This window comes from Crocuta crocuta, unplaced genomic scaffold, assembly GCF_008692635.1.
Source record: "Crocuta crocuta isolate KB4526 unplaced genomic scaffold, BGI_CrCroc_1.0 scaffold279, whole genome shotgun sequence".
NCBI lineage: Eukaryota > Metazoa > Chordata > Mammalia > Carnivora > Hyaenidae > Crocuta > Crocuta crocuta.
In genome coordinates this window covers 2,256,300-2,277,038 of record NW_027551570.1, presented here as the reverse complement: position 1 = coordinate 2,277,038, position 20,739 = coordinate 2,256,300, and the positions used below count along the sequence as shown (strand labels likewise).

General features: G+C 37.2%; 1 protein-coding gene across 1 annotated transcript; it reads right to left on the bottom strand.

Annotated features, from left to right (window-relative positions):
- Positions 1 to 524: 524 nt before the first annotated feature.
- On the bottom strand, positions 525 to 18,429 carry PP2D1 (protein phosphatase 2C like domain containing 1). Its single transcript, XM_077750893.1, has 3 exons — positions 18,286 to 18,429; positions 12,737 to 13,800; positions 525 to 2,142 (listed from the first exon to the last, which is right to left on the bottom strand). The coding sequence occupies exons 1-3, from the start codon at positions 18,306 to 18,308 to the stop codon at positions 1,346 to 1,348; spliced, it is 1,884 nt and encodes a 627-aa protein (XP_077607019.1). The 5' UTR covers positions 18,309 to 18,429; the 3' UTR covers positions 525 to 1,345.
- Positions 18,430 to 20,739: the final 2,310 nt, after the last annotated feature.

Here is a 20,739-nt window from a genome sequence, read left to right as displayed (position 1 = left end):
AACATGCATGTGACCCTCTGACTAATGTTTCAGAAGTAGAAGGGGGGAATGAGAGCTGTGTGTGTGCTTGTTTCCTTGGACGGTTAGGGGGAGTCGTTTCTCATCACCAGGGATAGAGACAAATGATGATGTAAATNAAAGCAGCCACTTCTATGAAAAAGATTTGGAACTTATTAATTTGGGCTTTTCAAAAACATTCTTTTTTTAGAAGGAGATTCTAAAGATATTTATGCTTAGCTACGGTATTCAGGCAACTGGTAATTTCTCTTAGTCTGCATATTTAAAATATACATTCCACGTTTTAACAAATTAACCACAAGAAAACAGTCCCACATCTATCTTTAGGGGCAAAAAAATGAACATTAGTAGCATCTAAGTTATAGCCAGTCCTGGTATTTTTAGTGGGGTTAAAAAAGTCAAATATAACCTCTTGTTTTAGGAATATGAAAACTGATGAATGCATCTTAATGGATAGTGTTCCCTTCAAACATGTGAGCTCTTCAACAGAAATGAAACAAACCAGGTGTCTGTGATTTCTGTTTAATCACTGCTGGCCATTACATAGGTTTTGTTGTTGGGGGCAGGGAAGGGGCTTTTGTTCCCTTTGGACAGAATATAGTCAATGCACTAACAATTATGTACATTCAAACTTGATTATTTTAAATTCGATCTTCAGCTGTACTGTAAATAGGGTACTGCACTGTAGTCTCCATACATGTTTATTACTTTTCTGTAATATTTAAGAGTTGCTTAAAGTATACAAAATGTACAGTTACTAAAACAGCTAATTTTACCTTTTCTCTCCCTTTGAAAGGAAGGGCCGTCAGTTGTTCCTATATGGTAGAACCATAATAAACAATGTACCAGTAATTTGTAACATAAGTATTGCCGTATGTTAGTAACAATCTTGCAGCCTTGTTTTCCAAAGTTCATTTTATTTTGATCAGTTCGGTATATTGCACTAATTGTTTTAGGTATTTTCATTATATGAAATCTACCATGTGTCAGAGATGATTTAATCTATTTAAGTGTTGAACTGCTAGCAGAACTTGTACATTTACAGTAATTCAGAATTAGTAAGGAAAACAGTTCACCAGTGTTTAGTTTTATATTGAGGTGCTCAGGTTGGAATAAAGTGGTATAAAAAGCAAGTATTGGTTTTTCTCTTTCTTGACATGAACAGTGAACATGTATAAATGGTATTATGTAACCTAAAATATACTTTTATGGTTTCTTTAATGCATTCTTAAAAATAATTTGCATGGTATTGATGTATGATCCTAATACCTGGTTTTCTGAAGAACTGTCTACATTTTTATACTCTGGATAATCAGAACTTTATCTTTTATGTCAAAAACTGATGCTCACTTCCATTGAGAAGTATTACCATGACTGTAATGTTGTCTCTGGAGCCAGCCACTAAGGCAGCACTTACAAGTTCATGGCTAATATACTTGGCTGCACCTTCATAGAAATTTTTATTAGTACATGCTGCTTTTTCTTTTTCACTTGAGTGTTTTGGCACATCATCTACATTCGTTGGTCCTTTAGCTTCTCTCTCACTGCAAAGATCATGATTAATCATTTCTGGTGGAAATGTTTGTGCATTTTTAGAAATAGAATAATCAGACACATTTTTTTTTAAGTATGTAGTTGACACAGATTTTGTAGATTGAGGTATATACTGAAATAGTACACGGATGTTAGTTTCTGATTTAGTATTGCTTGGTTCATTGACTGGGGAAAATGGAGGCTCTTTGGATGGTAAAGATTTGTTTTGTTTGACAAAACAGGTTTCTTTATACACTTCAAACATTGTCATTACCAATGCAGTGACTTCCTTTGTATCCAAAACTTCCCAGAGTCCGTTAGTAGCTAAGATAAGGAATTGGCATAAGTCATCGATAGGGACAGAGATAGTATGAGGTGCTGGAATAATGGATTTTTTCAGTTTGAGATTTCCATGAAATCCAAGTCCTCGTGTGGTTTTCATTTGCCCTTCTAGGAGCCCATATGGTTCGTTTGAAGTAATCATTGCTCCATTCTGAAGTAATCTTCTTCTTTCGTTTATGTTTCGCGTAGTATGTTCTTTGGTTATGCAAAAGCCTTTTCCGTTTCTGCATAAGACTGCTTGTACATTACCTAGAAGATTATTTGAAAAACTGATCCTAAATCAATTGTATCAGAGTATGCTGTTAACTTTATTAATTCTGTGTTTCAGTACATAAACAGAAAGGAAGAAATTTAAAAATTTTTTACATAGGTGAAATATTGATATGACTGGATGATTTATGGCCACTAAGATCTGAAACTGGGAGACCGGTTTATCCCTCATTTTTAAGTAACCAAGTGTTTAAAAATGCACTTAATATTAAAATAACTAAAGCTACAGGTAATAAAAATAACCACATTGTTTTATGAAACAGCTTCTGAATATTTACCTTATAGAGACAAAAGTTAAACTTTTTTATGTTCCACAGAGTAGATATTTTTTACATGTTCAGATAAATGCCTTCTTAATTAAAAATACAGGCATTTTTTTTTTAAGTAGAGTTTGATAATTTTATAGCTGGTAAAAGTTAAAACCTGAACATACTGTAGGTGTGGGTGATGAAAACAATTAGAATGCCACTGTTAATGTCAGTCTTACTAGTTTCATGTTGTGTGGTTAAAAAGAAATTTAAGTCTATTAGCCCTAGTAAAACAAAAATAATATGTATTATTAATGTATTACATGGATAATAGCCAACATTAAATTAAACCCTTTGATTGAAAACTGACATTTTAAAAGTTGACTGTAGTTTGTTCATGGTTCAGATGAAATCTTAAGAAAATCTAAACAATGCTCTGAACAGATTGAGGGATGGTTGTACTACCAAAACTTTCTTTGGTTTATTAAAGAGATACACAGTTTTGTTTTAAATTTCATAGGAAAATGGTTTTCCCCAAATTTTTAGGAATATGAATGATTGTATATTCAAACATAAGCAATAGTTTTTCTCTTAATATGGAATCTTTTATCATTTATAAAAGGGTATGTTAATTATTCTGAGATGGGGTTAGTGATATTTGAACATTATAGTACCTTTGAGAATTAAAATTCCTGAGATCATGCAAACTTTACATTAGAATATTCCGGTTTCAAGCAGAGTGCTGTATCTAGAATCTGAATTTTGCTGCTATGGGGGTTCAATTCTAACCTCCCCACCTCAGGTTTTGAGGTGAAGGAATGGAGATTTCAGAAGACTAAAGTCTACACAATTAGCTGTAGAAAGAGCTTAAGTTGGTGAAGCTTAGTGCCCGGGATAGGCTGAGCCCCTATTGGCTCATTTGTGTAATGGGAATTCTAAACATGCTATGTGTGGAGTTTTTAGAACCAAAGAATGGTAAGTGATAATCCTAAAACTACATTACCTCTTTTACTTCTGTGGTTTGGTTATTAATATTTTGCATTAGCTTGTCCATTCTGCTAGTCATTCTAAACACTCTACAGAAGGTGAATTAGTAAAATAATTCTTGACTTTTGTTGAGTTGTAAATTATTTCTGTACCAGCAAAGCAGCATGGAGTGATAGTGAACATGCCACCTGGGTAAACTGAATTGTATTCAGAAGACATAATAAGATTCAATACCTCTTTTAAATTATAAATTTCTTCATGTGTGTGCGTATACATATAAATAGCCCTGAAAACACAGGGACATCATTTGGCTCAGAATAGTCAAATCCACTGACATCCTAAGTATTAATTTGCATGTGGCAGGCCAAAGCCCACTTAGCAACAAGAAAAAAATTACTGTTTCTCTGTTGCATGATTTGCAAAGAATACAATTATGTTGCTACAATGAAAAGGTGGTAAACTGGCATTTTTATTTTAGTTGTCTTTGCAGAGGTTGGTAAGCAGAGCCTTAAGTACTATTTGCCTTCCCCGTCCCCTCCCCCCCCCCATTGCTGTGTTTATTTTGCTATTGTGAACATCCCTCTGGGTCAATATAATAGAACTTTATGGAAGAAGGGATATTAAATCTTGGCTGCACTTTTTCCTCCACAGTGTACTTGCTGTCTGACAAAGTGAGTTAGCTGACAGTTTGTTCATCCTGATAAAAAGGGAAATAGTGCCTTCTGAATAACTCAAATCCTTGCCTATGTGAATGGTTCATAAAGGTAAAGGGGAGGCACCTGCTGTATCTCAGCTATTCATACATAACCCAGGAAGTAGAGGATACATAAGATTCAGGCCCTGGAAGAGTACTGTTGGAAAAAACAAAGGAAAATTGTGTGTGCAGAGTTAATTTACATCCTCTGAGTCTAGGTTGCATATGCTGTCAGCTATAAATAAGGTTGTTATAAGCAGTTTGACTACATTTGCTGAAAGCTAAGGTAGAATAATGAACAAAAAGCCCCCAGGAAGATGGGAAATTGGAAGAAGATTTAAATAATACTGTATGTCCAAATGTCTGGGTAACTGAAAGATGAGATCATGACTGTAAAAGGAAGGACAGATTGGCTTTAAAGAAAGGTTCTTGTTAACATCTATGGAGGGAATGAGAATAGGCAGTGGACTGATTTGAAGACTCACAAAAATTTCTGTGAATCTGGGCATAAATCATTCAAATTTCTAGACAAAGGTACTAGCTTCATTAGTTTGGAGAGATTGTGTTCTTCAGAAAATGTTATCAGAAAAAAAGTGAAACAGGGTTACTGGGGAGGGACATTATAATGGGGATTAGAAAAAGTGCTCTTAGATGATACTCAAGCTCTTTAAAGATGGCATGTATAGTCAAGCAAAGTGTTCCCTTAGGCAGAGAGCAATGGTGTAGCTGCCTCCTGCAGTTGCTGGGTTATCTCCAACTTAGGAAAATGAAGAATGTTCCTGAAAACGACAGAGTGACCTTAGAATCCCAAACGGAATTCTAGATGTGAATGAGTGAGATCAACATATGTATTCAGATAAAGCCACTTACTATTGAAGATAACAGGAAAGTAAGAACCGGAGGGAAAAGGAAGAGAAATTGTATGTGGTGGAAGGAAAGGAAACCTACTTTGGGTGCAGGAGTGCCCAAGAAGAAAAAGTTGCCTTGGTTTGGAAGAAACAACACTTGAGAATCTGACACACTTGGGCTTTAATAAATTTAGTTTTATGTTTGATCTTCATTTTGCCACTTTATTTCTCTGAGTTTCAGTTTTCCACCTGCAATACTATTTTTTGTCAAGGTTATTGTGAAGATTTAAGAAAGTAATTTAGTAAGAAGAAGCTTGATAATGGTTATTTTTCTTTGTGTTCCATGAAGGGGAAACCAGAAGAAAGGCTATCCAAAAAAGATGGAGACAAAACTATAAACGTTTCATTTCAGATCCATTTATAAAAAAATGTTAAAATTTGGGATGCCTAGGTGGCTCAATCGAAGTGTTCGACTCATGGGGTCATGATTTCACATGATCTTCCCTGCTCTGTCAAGTTTATTTTGAGAGAGTGGTAGAGCAGGTGGGGGAAGGACAGGGAGAGCAAGAAAGAGAATCCCATGCAGGGTCTGCACTGCCAGCGCAAAGCCCAATGTGGGGTTCAGACCCACAAAGCATCATGACCTGAGCCAAAATCAAGAATCAAGAACTTAACTGAATGAGCCACCTAGGTGCTCCACCCCCCCCAAAAAAAATGTTTTAAGAAAATTCTTATGAAGTCAATTTATAGCCTTAAGGAACTAAGGAGCAATAACTTGGAGCTTGGGAAATGAAGTTAGTGGGGAAAGAAAAAGCAATTGAAAAGGAGCATTGAACAAACATGAAATTTAAACATGAGTGAGCTATACCTAAAATGGAAGCATAACAGAAATGCATGTAAGTGAGGTCAGAGAAACCTATATCGTTTGTCTGCAGGACTTTAATTTTGGCAGAAAAGGCTGAATTTGTATGCATGGAAACTAGGTTTATGTCTCCTACTGATGATGAGCAGGAGAGTCTTGCTGATGTGGAGCTAGTTTTAACTGGTTATTCAAAAGATCCCTTTGTTCATTTTGTAGGATGTATAAGCATCAAACTCTAGTTCACCATTGTACATCTGGAACCTAACAACACTGTACACATCAATCTCAACTATCTGTCAAGTATTTGTTGAATGTTTTCAGAATCAGGTTTGTATCACCACCAACATACCCCAAGAAAGGGAAAGGGAGGAAGAGGCATGTAAAAGGTCAGTGTCATTTAAGATATGGTTTCTTTCCTACATAAAATAAGGTGATTCTGGAATTGAATTAGGTTTTAAAGAAAAAAGAGCTGGAAATAATTACCAGAAACTACTTTTGTTTCCTGAGTGACCTAGTTTTCTGTCCCATGAGCTTATTATAGATCCAGAGACCAGTCACAGCTTTACCAAATACTTTCCTATTATTCACAATTTCTTAATTGTTGGACACCTCAAGCCCCAGACCTTGTCTTCTCAAGGTTATCAAGTGATTCCTTTAATCCTCACAGCCTCTTGAGGTAAGGATAATCACATTTTAATACATAAGAATGAACTTCACCAATCATATTAAGGTTGCATCACTAGTACAAAAGTAGTTTCTGGGGCTTCATTAAAAGGAATATTTTTTAAAGTTTTTTAATGTTTTATTTATTTCTGAGAAAAAGACAGCGTGAGCAGGGGAGGGTCACAGAGAGGGAGACACAGAATCTGAAGCATGCTCCAGGCTCCCAGCTAGCTGTCAGCACAGAGCCCGACGCGGGCCTCGAACCCACAAACTGCGAGATCACCACCCGAGCCAAAGTCGGACGCTCAACTGAGACACGCAAAATTTTAAGGGGTGTCTGGGTGGCTCAGTTGGATTCTGTGTCTCCCTCTCTCTGTGACCCTCTCTCTTTCTCTATGTTTAGAAATAAATAAAACATTTTTTTTAATTTTAAGGAATTTTAAGAACAGATATTTACAATCTAGACATAAAGATACTGGAATAGATACACTAAACTACTACTTTACCAATGCCCGTTTACCATTCCAGAAATCCTAGGGCCCTTAAGTATCGTCTGGAGAGATATACTCTGTGCCTGTGCTCTATAAATGGAACAATAAAGCATAGATGACAGTGCAACTATTTACAGTACAGTTTACTGAATATTTTAATTTTAAGCCTACTATTAAGACCTACTGCTCAGTAAAAAAAAGATTCAAATATTACTGCTTATTGACAATGCAGCTGATCACCCAAGAGCTCTGATGGTGTGCAAAGAGAGTAATGTTGTTTTCATGCCTGCTAACACAACATCCATTCTGCGGTCCGTGGATCAATGAGTCGTTTTGACTTTCAAGTCCTTACTTACGAAATAGTTTTATGAGGTTATAGCCACCATAGGTAATTATTCCTTTAATGGATCTGGGCAGAGTAAATCAAAATCTTCTGAACATTCATGATTCATGGGAAGAGGTCAGCATATCAAGATTAACAGGAGTTTAGAAGTAGATTCCAGCATTCATGGATGACTTTGTCAGGTTCAAGGCTAGTGGAGGAAGTAACTGCAGAGGTGGAAATTCAAGAGAACTAGAATGACGAGTGGAGCCTGAAGCTGTGACTGAATGGCTGCGATCTCATGATAGAACTAATGGATGAGGACTTGCTTCTTATGGATGAGCAAAGTGGTTTCCTGGAATGGAATCTACTGGTGAAGATGATGTTGTGCAGATTGTTGAAATGACAACAAAGGATTTAGACTATCACAGAAACACAAGTTGATAAAGCAGCAGCAGGGTTTGAAATGATTGACTTCAATTTTGCAAGAAGTTCTTGTTAGTAAAATACTATCAAACAGCATTACAAGCTATAGAGAAATTATTCATGAAAGGAAGAATCAATCAATGTGGCAAACTTTATTGTCTTATTTTAAGAAATTACCACAGTCACCCCAGCCTTTAGCAACCACCACCCTGATCAGTCAGCAGCCATCAACATAGAGACAAGACCCACCACCAGCAAAAAGATTACATTATTGAGACTTCAGATGATAGTATTTTTTTAGCAATAAAGTATTTTTAGCTAAGGTATGCACCTTGGCTTTTTAGGCATAACATTGTTGCACGTTTAATAGACTACAGTATAATGTGATCATTCTTTATGGGCACTGGGAAACAAACAAATAAAAAATTCTTTTGACTTGCTTTACCACAATATTTTCTTTATTGTGGTGGTCTGGAAACAAACCCAAAATACTTCCTAGATATGCTTGTATAAAAAGAGACAAGTTTAAAAAATAGATATTTTATACATATAAACATAAACTACATGTGTGTGTATATATAATAGTATAAAGTCTGGGAAGGAAGTAATAAAAGTATGCTGGTGTAAGGATTTTATTATATATGTAAAATGATACAATATTTGAGTTAGACTGTGAGAAGCTAAAGATGTATACTGTAAACTTCTAAAATAATATAACAAAGAGTTTTAGCTCAGAACCCAACAAAGGAGACAGATGGCAATAAAGAAATCAATTCAAAAGAAAGTAATAAAAGAGATAACAATATACCACATAGAAAGGAATGAAGTTGGACCCCCCTCATCATGATCAAAATGGATCATAGACCTGAATGTAAGAGATAAAACTATAAATCTCTCAGAACAAAACACTGGTGTAAATTTCTGGAGCCTTGAATTTGGTAATGGTCTCATAGACTTGATACCAAAAGTACAAGCATCGAAACAAAAAGCTGATAAATCAGATTTTATCGAAATTCAAGTGTTTTTGCTTCAGAACACAACAAGAAAGAGAAAAACCCATGGAATTAAAATATTTCCTAATCATATATCTGATTCTACATACAGAATATTAAAAAGAACCTTGCAACTCAATAGACAGGTAACCCAATTTCAAAAATGGACACAAGATTTGAGTAGACATTTCTCAGAGGAAGATAGTGAAATAATTAATAAGCACATAAAGAGGTATTCAACATAGTCAACAAAGAAAAATGCAAATTAAGTACCACTTCATACCCACTTAGATAGCTAGAATCAGAAAGACAGCATTGGGAAAATGTGTAAAAATTAGAACCCTCATACAACACTCTCAGGATAGTGAAATGGTGCGGCCACTTTGGAAAATAGTTTGGCAGTTCCTTTATTTATTTTTTCCTTTTTAAATAGTTTATTGTCAAGTTGGTTTCCTTATAACACCCAGTGTGGCAGTTCCTTTAATGGTTAACTGTAGAGTTATTTTTGACCCAGCAATTCCACTCCTGGGTATATACCCAAGCAAGTGAACACTTGGCCACACAAAAACTTATCCACGAAGTCCATGGCCACAGTGTTCATAATAGCCAAAAAGTGAAAACAACTCAAATGTTTTTCAAATGATCAATGGCTTGGGGCGCCTGGGTGGCTCAGTCGGTTAAGCGTCTGAGTTCAGCTCAGGTCATGATCTCATGATTCGTGGGTTCAAGCCCCAGGTCGGGTTCTGTGCTGAGAGCTAGCTCAGAGCCTGGAACCTGCTTCACATTGTGTCTCCCTCTCTCTCTGACCCTCCCTTGCTCACACTGCCCCTCTCTCTTGCTCAGAAATAAATGAATCATTAAGAAATTTTTTAATAAATAAAATTTTAAAAAAAACCCACAAATGATCAATGGCTAAACATGTGGCACAACTATACAGTGAAATATTATTCAGCAACAAAAAGGAAAGAAGTACTAACGCATGTTACAACATGGATGAATGAACCTTCAACACCTGCAATGTGAAAGTAGATAGAGAAGAACACAAGTTACATGATTACATTCCTATGAAGTACCCAGAAGAGGGAAATGTTCGGAGACAAAATGTAGATTAGCAGTTGCTTGGACCTGGAGAAATGGCAGGTTAGGGAGCTGATTGTCAAAGGCACTGGCTTTCTTTGTAGGAGAACAAAAATTTTCAAAAATTGAATGTGGCGATGGTTGCACATATCTGTAAATGGAATGTACTAAAAAACCACAGAACTGTACATGGGTGAATTGTATGCTTTGTGAATTATATCTCAATAAAGTTATTAAACATAAAAGCATTAGGGGAAATTAAGGACTCAAATAAGAATCCCTTATGTTTATAAGGAACTAGTGTGGTTAATTAGAAATGTAAAATTTGTGGTTTATTTGATGTTAGGGAAAAAGTGTAATTATGTATTCTGTATAAATACATTTGTTAGTGTTTTAATTCTGTGAGGACTAATTGAAGTAAAATACGAGAGCACCAAGAGAAATTATAAAATGCACTATAAATGAGATATGCTAAGAATAAAAACTCAATGTCAGTTTGGAAGTGTTTGCTTCCACATGCACACGTTCAACATTTATTCAGTGGCTTCATTATTGCACTCCTGTTTCATTATAAAGCAAGGTTTTTGTTTCCTTTTGTTTAATTCCAGAGTTGTGATGACACTGGTGTTTTACAAACTTAAAATAAGAAAAAAAAAATCCCCTTGCTCTAATTAGAGGTCTTGAATCATAAAATACAAAACATGCTCTTGATAAATTTGAACATTTTTTGTAATCCATTTAAATTCTCTCTTTCAGGAGCATTCTTTTGTCATTAATCACAACCTCCTTTTCACAAGTTGGGTGTTTTTTTTCCCCCTACCTATCTGTTTCTATTGAAATGAAGGATGCCCAAATGAAAACAGTTTAACACGATTATGTAAGCCTGGAGATTAGATCCAACAAAAGTCTGACCTGGAGGTTAGAACCAGCCAAACGGCCGTGATCCTGGAAGTAGTGAATCATAGTAAATTAGACATTTAATGATAGTATCTAGTTACTCACTATCTCATAATTCTTCCTTTAATTTTACAAGAACCCTGACGTGTAATGGCATTTTCTAATAGAGGTCCCAAGTCCAAGAATATGGGTCAGTTCCCAGATTGATCTGAAGTCTGAGAACTGTCTGTACATGAAGTAGACCATCTGGAACCTCAGCATAAAACCTGAGAAATGACGAAAATTCTGAGGAAACTGACATTACGCTTGGCATTGCTTAATGGGAGTACTCATCTTGGGCTCAGAACCAGAGCTGGATCAGAAACAGGCTGACTTCCAGGGACCTTGGCATAAGAATGGTCTTTGTCATTATCTGGTTTTTGTGCAGAGCCATCTTGATCACAACGTCCCACTCTCTGAGGGCCAGCCTTCTCAAGCTTTGGAAGCAATCCCCTACAGATGCAGTATGACATAGCAGGATTAATTTCCAGCTCCAATTCCTATTGCCTCTGAGACCTTGAACAAATTATCTCACCTCTCCCAGCTTCCATCTTCTCATCTGGAATATGAGGGTAGGGGCGCCTGGGTGGCTCAGTCAGTTAAGTGTTCAACTTCAGCTCAGGTCATGATTTCATGGTTCGTGAGTTCGAGCCCTGCATCAAGCTCTGTGTGACAGCTCAGAGCCTGGAGCCTGCTTCAGATTCTGTATCTCCCTCTCTCTGCCCCTACCCCACTCCTGCTATGTCTCTTTTTCTCTCTCTCTCTCAAAAGTAAAATAAACATTTTTAAAAATAGAAAATTGGGGTAACAACAGATACTGGGGCAAGGGTAGAGATAGAACAGATGTTTAAGGGTCCAAACCTGCAGCAAGTAATAAATAAGTCCCAGCGATCTAATGCACAGTATAGGGAATATAGAGAATGATACTGTATTATAGTCATCAAACTTGCTAAGACTAGAACTTAATTGTTTCAACCACTAAAAAGAGATGGTAATTATGTAACATGATAGAGGTACCAATTGTCACCTGAACAGCAATCATATTATAATATATAAATGTATCATATTAACGTACTTTAACCTTGCATAAGGTCATATGTCAAATACATTTTAAAAACTAATACTTAGAGGATATCTTTAGATATCAGGGTTCTTGTAAGACTAGAGATTAGGCTATATTCAATATTCAATAAGTGGACACAATTATTAATAATAACTCTATCCAGGGGCACCTGTCTGTCTCATTCAGTAGCCCATGCGATTCTTGATCTCGGAATCAGGAGTCTGAGCCCCACATTGAGGGTAGGATTTACTTAAAAAAAAAAAAAAAATCCACAACTCTGTTCGTGAAAGGGGTAGTAGAAACCTAATCAAGCATCTCATGGAACTTTTAACTTTTCTAAAAATGTTTAACTTATGCACTTTCCATTTGGGCAAGCTCCAAAGCTAGAACTTGAACTCTTAAAGTCAAAAGAATCATTTCTTGAAATAAAATTTCTCTTTTGGGGAAGAGAACATATCCCTGTAAAATCAAGGCATAAACTATTATTTTTCTCTAGAATTGATGCTAGTTGACCGATAAGTACACTTGACCTATTGCAATTGCGTTATCAGAATAACTAACCAGTTCAAATGACCAGATTGGTAGGCAACAATCCTCAAAGAACTTTCCATTCTCCTGAAAAAGGGAAGTATAAGAAATGTTTTTTGTTTCATTCAGATGTAAGCAATTGTAATATGTTTGCTTTGCCTTTTATCAAGAGCTATATTGCTACCCCATTTAGGAAATTTAACATTTTGGTCACATTATTACGTATTTTCCTCCAAAATTACAATTATTTTTTGTGCCTGCAATCTGCATTTAAACTGTGGTTATTGATCATTTCTTAAATTAGCCAATGGAATTTCTAGGCATTAATAAGTCACTAAATCATAGGTCGGTAAATATTTATGAAAGCAAGAGAAGTTTTGCTGTCAGGAATAAAAAATAAATGTAAGGTATAATGTGCACTACTCAAGGTACATACCAGTGTTTGCAACATGCAATACTCCAGAAATTATTTGTGATGTCATCTGGGAAGGGAAACTCTCTGCCACACCAGTATGCTTACTGATTCTCTTCTTAACAAAGGGATTTTTGCTGTTGCTTTCCAATATACAAGTAACTGCGGAACAGCCGCTCCATCGAACGCTGGATACTTCTTTTCTTCCAAGACATAAAAGCCTATCCATTCTCCAAAATGCTTTTGCAAAGGCTTTGTGGATGTTCTCATACTCACATTTTGATGATTTTGTCCTTTTCTTTATGGAGGAGAAAAGTTCTTCTATAGCTATGTATTCTTCTCTAAATACTGTGTGAAAGGATTTGATGATGTTTTTCTCTTCAGGGGTCATTTGGTAGGAAGGGTCAAATCTGGAAAGTTGATGGAGAAGTAAAACTGGGAGTTCCACGGATGTCAACTCTGCTGCTGAGACGCCATGATGTCCATCAAACAAACCAAAAAAACACATATTGGGTTTGTTGCCAAAATGATTCACTACAGTGAATTTATCATTCATGTGAGCTCTCCATGTAGAATTTCTGTCTTCACAAATCCCAACACCTTTAATCAATAGATGACGGATTGTTTGAGGATATATGGAACTCCTATGAACGTTATCAACAATCTTATAATATGCTGGTATTTGTTTCTTCCAAAGTATCTCCAAAGCATTATTAATGCTCTGTAGGATTTTTTCAGTGAATACAGAAGATGACAATAGTTTGGCAATTATGAACTGCCTCTGAATGGCAATCACTGAAGGTCCTTGTTTCTTTCCACCCATCCACTGAAACCCCAGGGTGGCCCAAGCCACGTGTTGCTTTTTATGGAGGAAACTTTCATGTAGGTCAATTTCACGCTTGCATATGGAACAGGGAAATGTTATCATTTGATCAACAATCTGTTGCTGATCATAGTCTTCAGGGTCTCTTGATGGTCTGCTCTTTTTCTTCCTTTTAAAATATCTTCTTCTCAATGAAAGTGGAATTTCCTGGTCTGAAATAAATGTCGATTTTCTCACATCCCATTCCTTTGTTTTCCAAAACACTCTGCAAACAGGATAAAAGATACTTACATGCTAGGAATGACACACTGAAAGTCTTTTCAGGCAGACCTTGGTTTTTGCAATTTGCTTTCGTTCCTCACAATTTTACATGGGCCTACCACTGAATATTCTGATGTATCTTTCTGTCATTCCTAAAAACACACAAAGGAAACACTCAAAAAATTGGTGACTGAACTGTGTGTTCCTGAATGAAATCAGGCAAAGTGTCTACAAAGTCAACTAGAAATTTAAGAACAAATACTCAGGAATTGGCATAAGGTTGTATCCTAGCCACATGAAGGTATTGGCTTTAGACCTAGTTATTTGACTTAAAATTTGGGCATGATTATTTTTTTAAAGTTTATTTGTTTATTTTGAGAGAGAGAGCACAGGGGAAGGGCATAGAGACAGGGAGAGAGAATCCAAGCATGCTTCATGCTGTCAGCACAGAGCCTGATATGGGGCTTGATGCCACCAACCATGAGATCATGACTTGAGCCAAAATCAAGAGTCATACCTTAACAGGCTGAGCCACCCAGGTGCCATGAGCATGATTATTTTTGTACTTCATTTTATCTTGCTGAAAATAGTTTTTTGTTCTACTTAAAGAGTTTGCAAGAAAATGAATAAGAGATGCCCAAAACAAGCAGACTAATAAAACGAACTATGGGCCAGAAGTTTTTAGGACTACATGGGAAAGGGGTGTAGGCTGAGAAAAGGAAAGAAAAGCTGTAGAGCTGGATGATAAATTTCTGGACAGTAGACATCCTTTCTTATACTACTTTCCCAGAAGTATCTAGAACAGTACTCAGCACATAGGGTGATTTTTATCCACTTAAGCACAATTCATAAGGCCCAGGGAAATGCTGGAGATCTGAAAAAAGCTGCTTTAGTTAAAGAATATTTTAAAACCTGAAAAATCAGGGGCACCTGGGTAGCTCAGTTGGTTAATCGTCCAACTTCGGCTCAGGTCATGATCTCACGGTTCATGGGTTCGAGCCCCGCGTCGGGCTCTGTGCTGACAGCCAGCTCAGAGCCTGGAGCCTGTTTCGGATTCTGTGTCTCCCCCCTCTCTGATCCTCCCCTGCCCATGCTGTCTCTCTCTCTCTCTCAGAAATAAATAAAACATTAAAAAAAATAATAAAATAAAACCTGAAAAATCAAAGTTAGTAGCTTTAAGTGTTTGACACATGACATCCTGTTAAATTCGACTCCATAGAAGTTGTATGTGATGTGAGTACGTTTAATATAGTAGATGGGCTGACAATAATAAGCATAGTAATAGGTATTCAAGAATGCTTATAGTTGTCGAAATAAGAAATGAGCCCATTTAGTACTAACGACAAAATAATAATATATTTTACATAAAGACAATGCATAACCTTTTTTAAGTTCATGACAGAAAGATACAAACTAGAAATGAAAGAGTGTTCTCCTTGTGTCCCCAGCCCCACCCCTAACTCCCAAATCCCAGTTTTGGTTAACCACCTGTTATCTGTCTTTCCAAATATGTATGTATATATATGTATGTTATATAATATATTAATAGTATATTAACAAACATATTATTGGTATATATACAATTAAATATATAATGATATATATTAATAATGTTAACATTAATTACATAAATATATTTACATATATAATATAAATATGTCATCTTTTCTGAAATGTAAGTAGGGTCACATTTCACATACCATCCTAGAATCTGCCATTATTACTCAATACTAAGTCATGGTCTCATATTGAGAGTTTGAATATGGAGAGACAAAACAATTTACTATGAACAATGTAGACTCTGGATTTAAAAAAATCTGTCTTACAAACTATATGGCCTTAGTCAAGTTACTAAGCTTCTCTGAGCATCTGCTCTCTTATCTGTAAATGAACAGGCTTATTTTTAGCATCAAATGAGATAAATGGAGAAGTAATTGGCAATAGGGGAGACTCAGAAAATGACTGCTCCTTCTGCCCTAAGCAAAAAGGACACTGAGAACCCTACCACATGAAAGCATATCACATAAAGACGTGAAACTGCAATGCTTAGGGGAAAATATATTCTATGTAAAACTAATTTACGGAAAACAGTAACTCAATGGAAGAAGTTTTTTTTAAAAAGTAATCTTTTTTTTTTTTTACAAATAGTTTATTGTCAAATTAGTTTCCACATAACACTCAGTGCTCATCCCCACAAGTGTCCTCCTCCATGCCCCTCCCCCCACCCCCCCACATCCATCAGTCCTCAGTTTTTGTCAGCATTCAAGAGTCTCTCATGGTTTGCCTCTCTCCCTTTCCCCCACCATTTCCGCCCTTCTTCTCCCCCTTGTTCCTCCGTCAAGTTCCTCCTAATCCTCCTATACGTGCAAACATATGATATTTGTCCTTCTCTGCCTGACTTATTTCGCTCAGCATAACACCCTCAAGGTCCATCCATGTTGCTACACATGGCCAGATTTCATTCTTTCTCATTGCCATGTAGTATTCCATGGTATAGATAAACCACATCTTCTTGATCCATTCATCTGTTGATGGACACTTAGGCTCTTTCCATGTTTTAGCTATTGTGGAGAGTGCTGCTATGAACATTGGGGTACATGTGCTCCTATGCATCAGCATTTCTGTATCCCTTGGGTAAATTCCTAGCAGTGCTATTGCTGGGTCATAGGGGAGTTCTATTGTTAGTTTCCTGAGGAACCTCCACACTGTTTTCCAGAGGGGCTGTACCAGTTTACATTCCCACCAACAGTGTAGGAGGGTGCCCGTTTCTCCACATCCTCGCCAGCATCTAGAGTTCTCTGATTTGCTCATTTTAGCCACTCTGACTGGCGTGAGGTGGTATCTCAGTGTGGTTTTGATTTGTATTTCCCTGATGAGGAGGGATGCTGAGCATCGTTTCATGTGTCTGTTGGCCATCTGGATGTCCTCTAAAAAGTAATCTTTATACCCAGTTGCTTGGCTACAGTTATATTACTCAGTTTAACAAATAGTAATAAACTGGACAAGTAAAATAGAGCACAATTTAGGGGCTCCTGGCTGGCTAAATAGGGTATTTGACTCTTGATCTTGGGGTTATGAGTTCAAGCCCCATGTTGGGTGTAGGGATTACTTAAGTAAATAAATAAAAACATTAAAAAAATAGACCCTAATTTTGAGAAATGTATGTAAATGAAAAATGAATACATAAGTAAAATAATACAATAGCTCTAGAAAATAAGCAAATGTCTTTAAGATTCTTCCCAGTAGAATTTTTATTCTATATGCTATGCAAAAATCTTGTTTCTAGGAAGGAAAATTTTCTATGATTAATGATAAATAAGATGGTATACTATGTGATAGGCAAAGGGCTTTAGCAACCTTAACATATGGTATGCACATGACAATATGATTAAAGAAACAAGCAAAGCGCTGAAAAGTTTGAAATGTTTTTGCTGCTTTCCTTATTTGTATTTAATTCCCTGAAGGGCACAACTATATCCAACATAGCTACTCATTCCTATAGTAAAATTTTATTTACAAATTTACACTTCATCTTCATAAATGCTTCTTTTTTTAAATTTCTGTGAGAGAGAGAGAGAGAGAGCGTGAGCAGGGGAGGGTCAGAGAGAGAGGGAGACACAAAATCAGAAGCAGGCTCCAGGCTGTGAGCTAGCTGTCCGCACAAAGCCCAATGCGGCTCAAACCCATGAACCGTGAGATCATGACCTGAGCTGAAGTCGGAGGCGTAACCGACTGAGCCACCCAGGCACCCCTAAATGCTTCTAGAGCTATTAGCATATTAGTAGGCCTCTTGGCTTTGCCTCAACAACAATTTTTTTGTGTTTTTTTAACAGAAAAATTTAGAAGTACCTATCAATAGATAAGTGGATAAATAAGAGGTGATGTGTGTGTGTGTGTGTGTGTGTGTGTGTTGTGTATACAATGGGATATTATTCACCCATAAAAACATGAAATCTTGCCATTTGCACCAACATCAATGGATCTATGCAAAGTAAGTCAGTCAGAGAAAGACAAATACCATATGATTTCACTCATATGGAATTTAAAAAACAAAACAAATGAGAGGCCCCTGGATGGCTCAGTCAGTTGAGTCCCTGACTCTTGATCTCAACTCAGGTCTTGATCTCAGGGTCGTGAGTACAAGCCCGATTTTGGGCTCTGCACTGGGTGTGAAGGCTACTTAAAAAAATTTTTAACAAAGGGGGGAAAAAAAGACAAACCAAAAAAAAAAAAAAATACACCAGACTCTTAATGATAGAGAACAATCTGATGGTTACTAAAGGGGAGGTGAGTGGAGGAATGGGTGAAATAGGTGAAGTGGATTAAGAGTACATTTATCATGATGAGCACTGAGTAATGTGTAGAATTGTTGAATCACTATCTTGTACACCTAAAACGAATATCACACTGTATGTTAATTACACTGGAGTTTTTTTTAAAAATGTTAATTGACTACTTTTGTTATCCAATAGAAATGAAGAAAACTGACCTGAAAGCAGTATTAGTTTCCATTCTTATTTGGAATTGTTACCTCCCTTTGCCTTCTCTTTGCTGCCTTTCCCCAGCCTCTGTTCCGTCAACTTGGATAGTGATATCGATGGCAGTAGTGGAGGTGGTGGTGATTGGGGCGGTGCTGGGGGTTCCATGTATGTGACAGTTGACCTCTCTGTGTGGAATGTTTACTACCTCATCTGGAACCTCAGTCAGAATTCTCTTTATGATTCTGAAAGACTTGGAAGCAAGTAAGGTCACAAACTGTATTAACAAACTTGTCTTTGAAATTTCTGAAAAGAGGAATCATTCATTAAATACACTGTCTTGTGCTTCCATAATAGCACTAAAAAATAAGAGGAGTACTGTCAAATAAGTCCTTATCTTATATGTCATTGTACTTTCAAAATTCTGATTTAAGAGGCTACCCCTAATATATAGACCAATTCTCTCCTCAGTCAGAGGTAAGGTTTCTCAGGCCATCTTTCCAGAAGACCACCTCCCACCTGCCCTGTAAGGCCCACACACTCCATCTCGCTGCCCCAAGTCACTGCCTGAAGCTTATAGATCTGTTTGAACTGTTTTTTATTTCTCGAGACTGTCTTCATTCTTGGCCAATACCTTTCATTCCTAGGTTCATAATCCAGACCTGCATTCCACTCTCTCGCCCCAGAATAGATTAGAACTAGAGCGATTTGTTTGCATCCTGAAGAAATTTGGACAGGACAAGTGCTTATTGGTCATCTCCATGAGTATGTATTACAATCCACTTTTAGTTAATGTGTCTAAAATGGAGCTCAATACATTTCCTCCAGAACCTCCCACCATTAACTTGGTTAAGCTGGAAACTGTTTTGCAGAGCCCCTTTCCCTGTATGGTTCCAGGTTAGAGTTGGCCAGAAAAGGAATTTGGAGGCACCATATCTGAATGCCATCATAGTTCAATGAGATGGCCTGTGCATGCAGAGGTGCCTGGCAGGTTCCAACTTGTTCTTGCTCTTACTCTATTTTGCCTCCAGCTCTTCCTCCAGACTGTAGGCCTTGTTGACCAACAGCAGGCCAAGATCCATCAGCAGATGATTGCTTTTATATCCCCAAAGGCAAATGCTTTTTCTAGACTTCTCCGTCAGTCTCCTCTTTGCACTCCTACTTCGATGGCTGGATATTTTTAGATTCTCAGACTGACTGGTTAGGGATTTAACTCCCCTTCCCAGATGTTCAGCTGCTCCCACAAATTGCGCATGGTCTAATTTCAACAATGAATTTCTTAATCCATGAGTGCCAGGGTTCAGCTATTACTGATTGAACTTAGACAATATAGATACCACCACCACCACCACCACCCTGTTCTCTCTTTCTGGATGGATGTATGCAGTCAATCACCAAGACCTATCAGACTCCTCTCTTCAATATATCCCTCTACTAATCCACTTGTTTCCTTTCCCTCTGTTCTAGGGTACAAAAAATATTTTGCCTGGATTACTTCATTGGCCTCTTAGGTGCTCTATCCATGTCCAGTCTTGCTGCTTCTCAATTTATTCTCCTTGGAGCAGCCAGAGGTGATCCAGCTGTCTAAGGCTTGTTACTGGCTTGCCCTGGTTCCTGGATAAACTCCTTAGTATGTTCGACAAAGCTCTCCTTCCTTCCTTTGGTCTCTGCTAATTTATCTAGCTTTCCCTTCATCATTGACTCATTCCATGCCAATACTGGGTAAAGCCAATGAACAAATCCTCACTGGTTTAGCACGACAGGGTATTTGATTGTTTTAATCTGAGTTTATTGTTATTCAATTACTTATTTAAAAAAATTTTTTTTGAGAGACAGAGAGAAGCAGGAGAGGGGCAGAGGATCTGAAGCGGGCTCTGTGCCGACAGCAGAGAACTTGATGGGGGACTCAAGACTACAAGATCATGATCTGAGCCAAAGTTGGATGCTTAACCTCGTGAGCCACCCAGGTGCCCCTATTCAATTACTTTTTAATTCATACCATGTATGCCAGTATTGCATGTTCATTTCCATTAGTTGTATCATCCCTCAGCCACAACAAGTGTGCGAAGGAGTGAGGTGTGTTCTTTAAGCAAATAGTGAGTCTCCTATAGGCTTTCCCTCCCTGGGGTGGGGTTGGGCACCTTGCAAGGTGGCTGTGGCATTCCCATCTCACATCCACATGCAGCCATTGGGTCGAGTGGGGATTAGGGGACTAGGAAAACCTTCTTATAGAAGTTAACTGGTGACTTAATGTGAACTTCTTTCCAGAGTGGCAAAGATAGAGAAAACATAGTCCTAAAATACTTCCCAAGGAAGAAGATAGGTGTATCTCTACATAGGTTCTCAGCAGCTTCTTTTCTTCCAAAATCTAGCTGTGGTCTGTTAATTTTATCTATTAATTGATTATTTTATTTATGTTATTTATTTTATTGACTTAAATTTAAAAAATGTTGTATTTATATTGA

Bases quoted from the DNA above. Each gene is read 5' to 3' on its own strand.
- PP2D1 (XM_077750893.1), bottom strand. From the start codon at position 18,308: ATGGAAACTAATACTGCTTTCAG. The intron at 13,801-18,285 runs GTCAGTTTTCTT...TCCTGTTTGCAG, and splicing joins GAAACTAATACTGCTTTCAG to AGTGTTTTGGAAAACAAAGG. The intron at 2,143-12,736 runs GTATGTACCTTG...ATAATCTTCTAG, and splicing joins ATTGCATGTTGCAAACACTG to GTAATGTACAAGCAGTCTTA.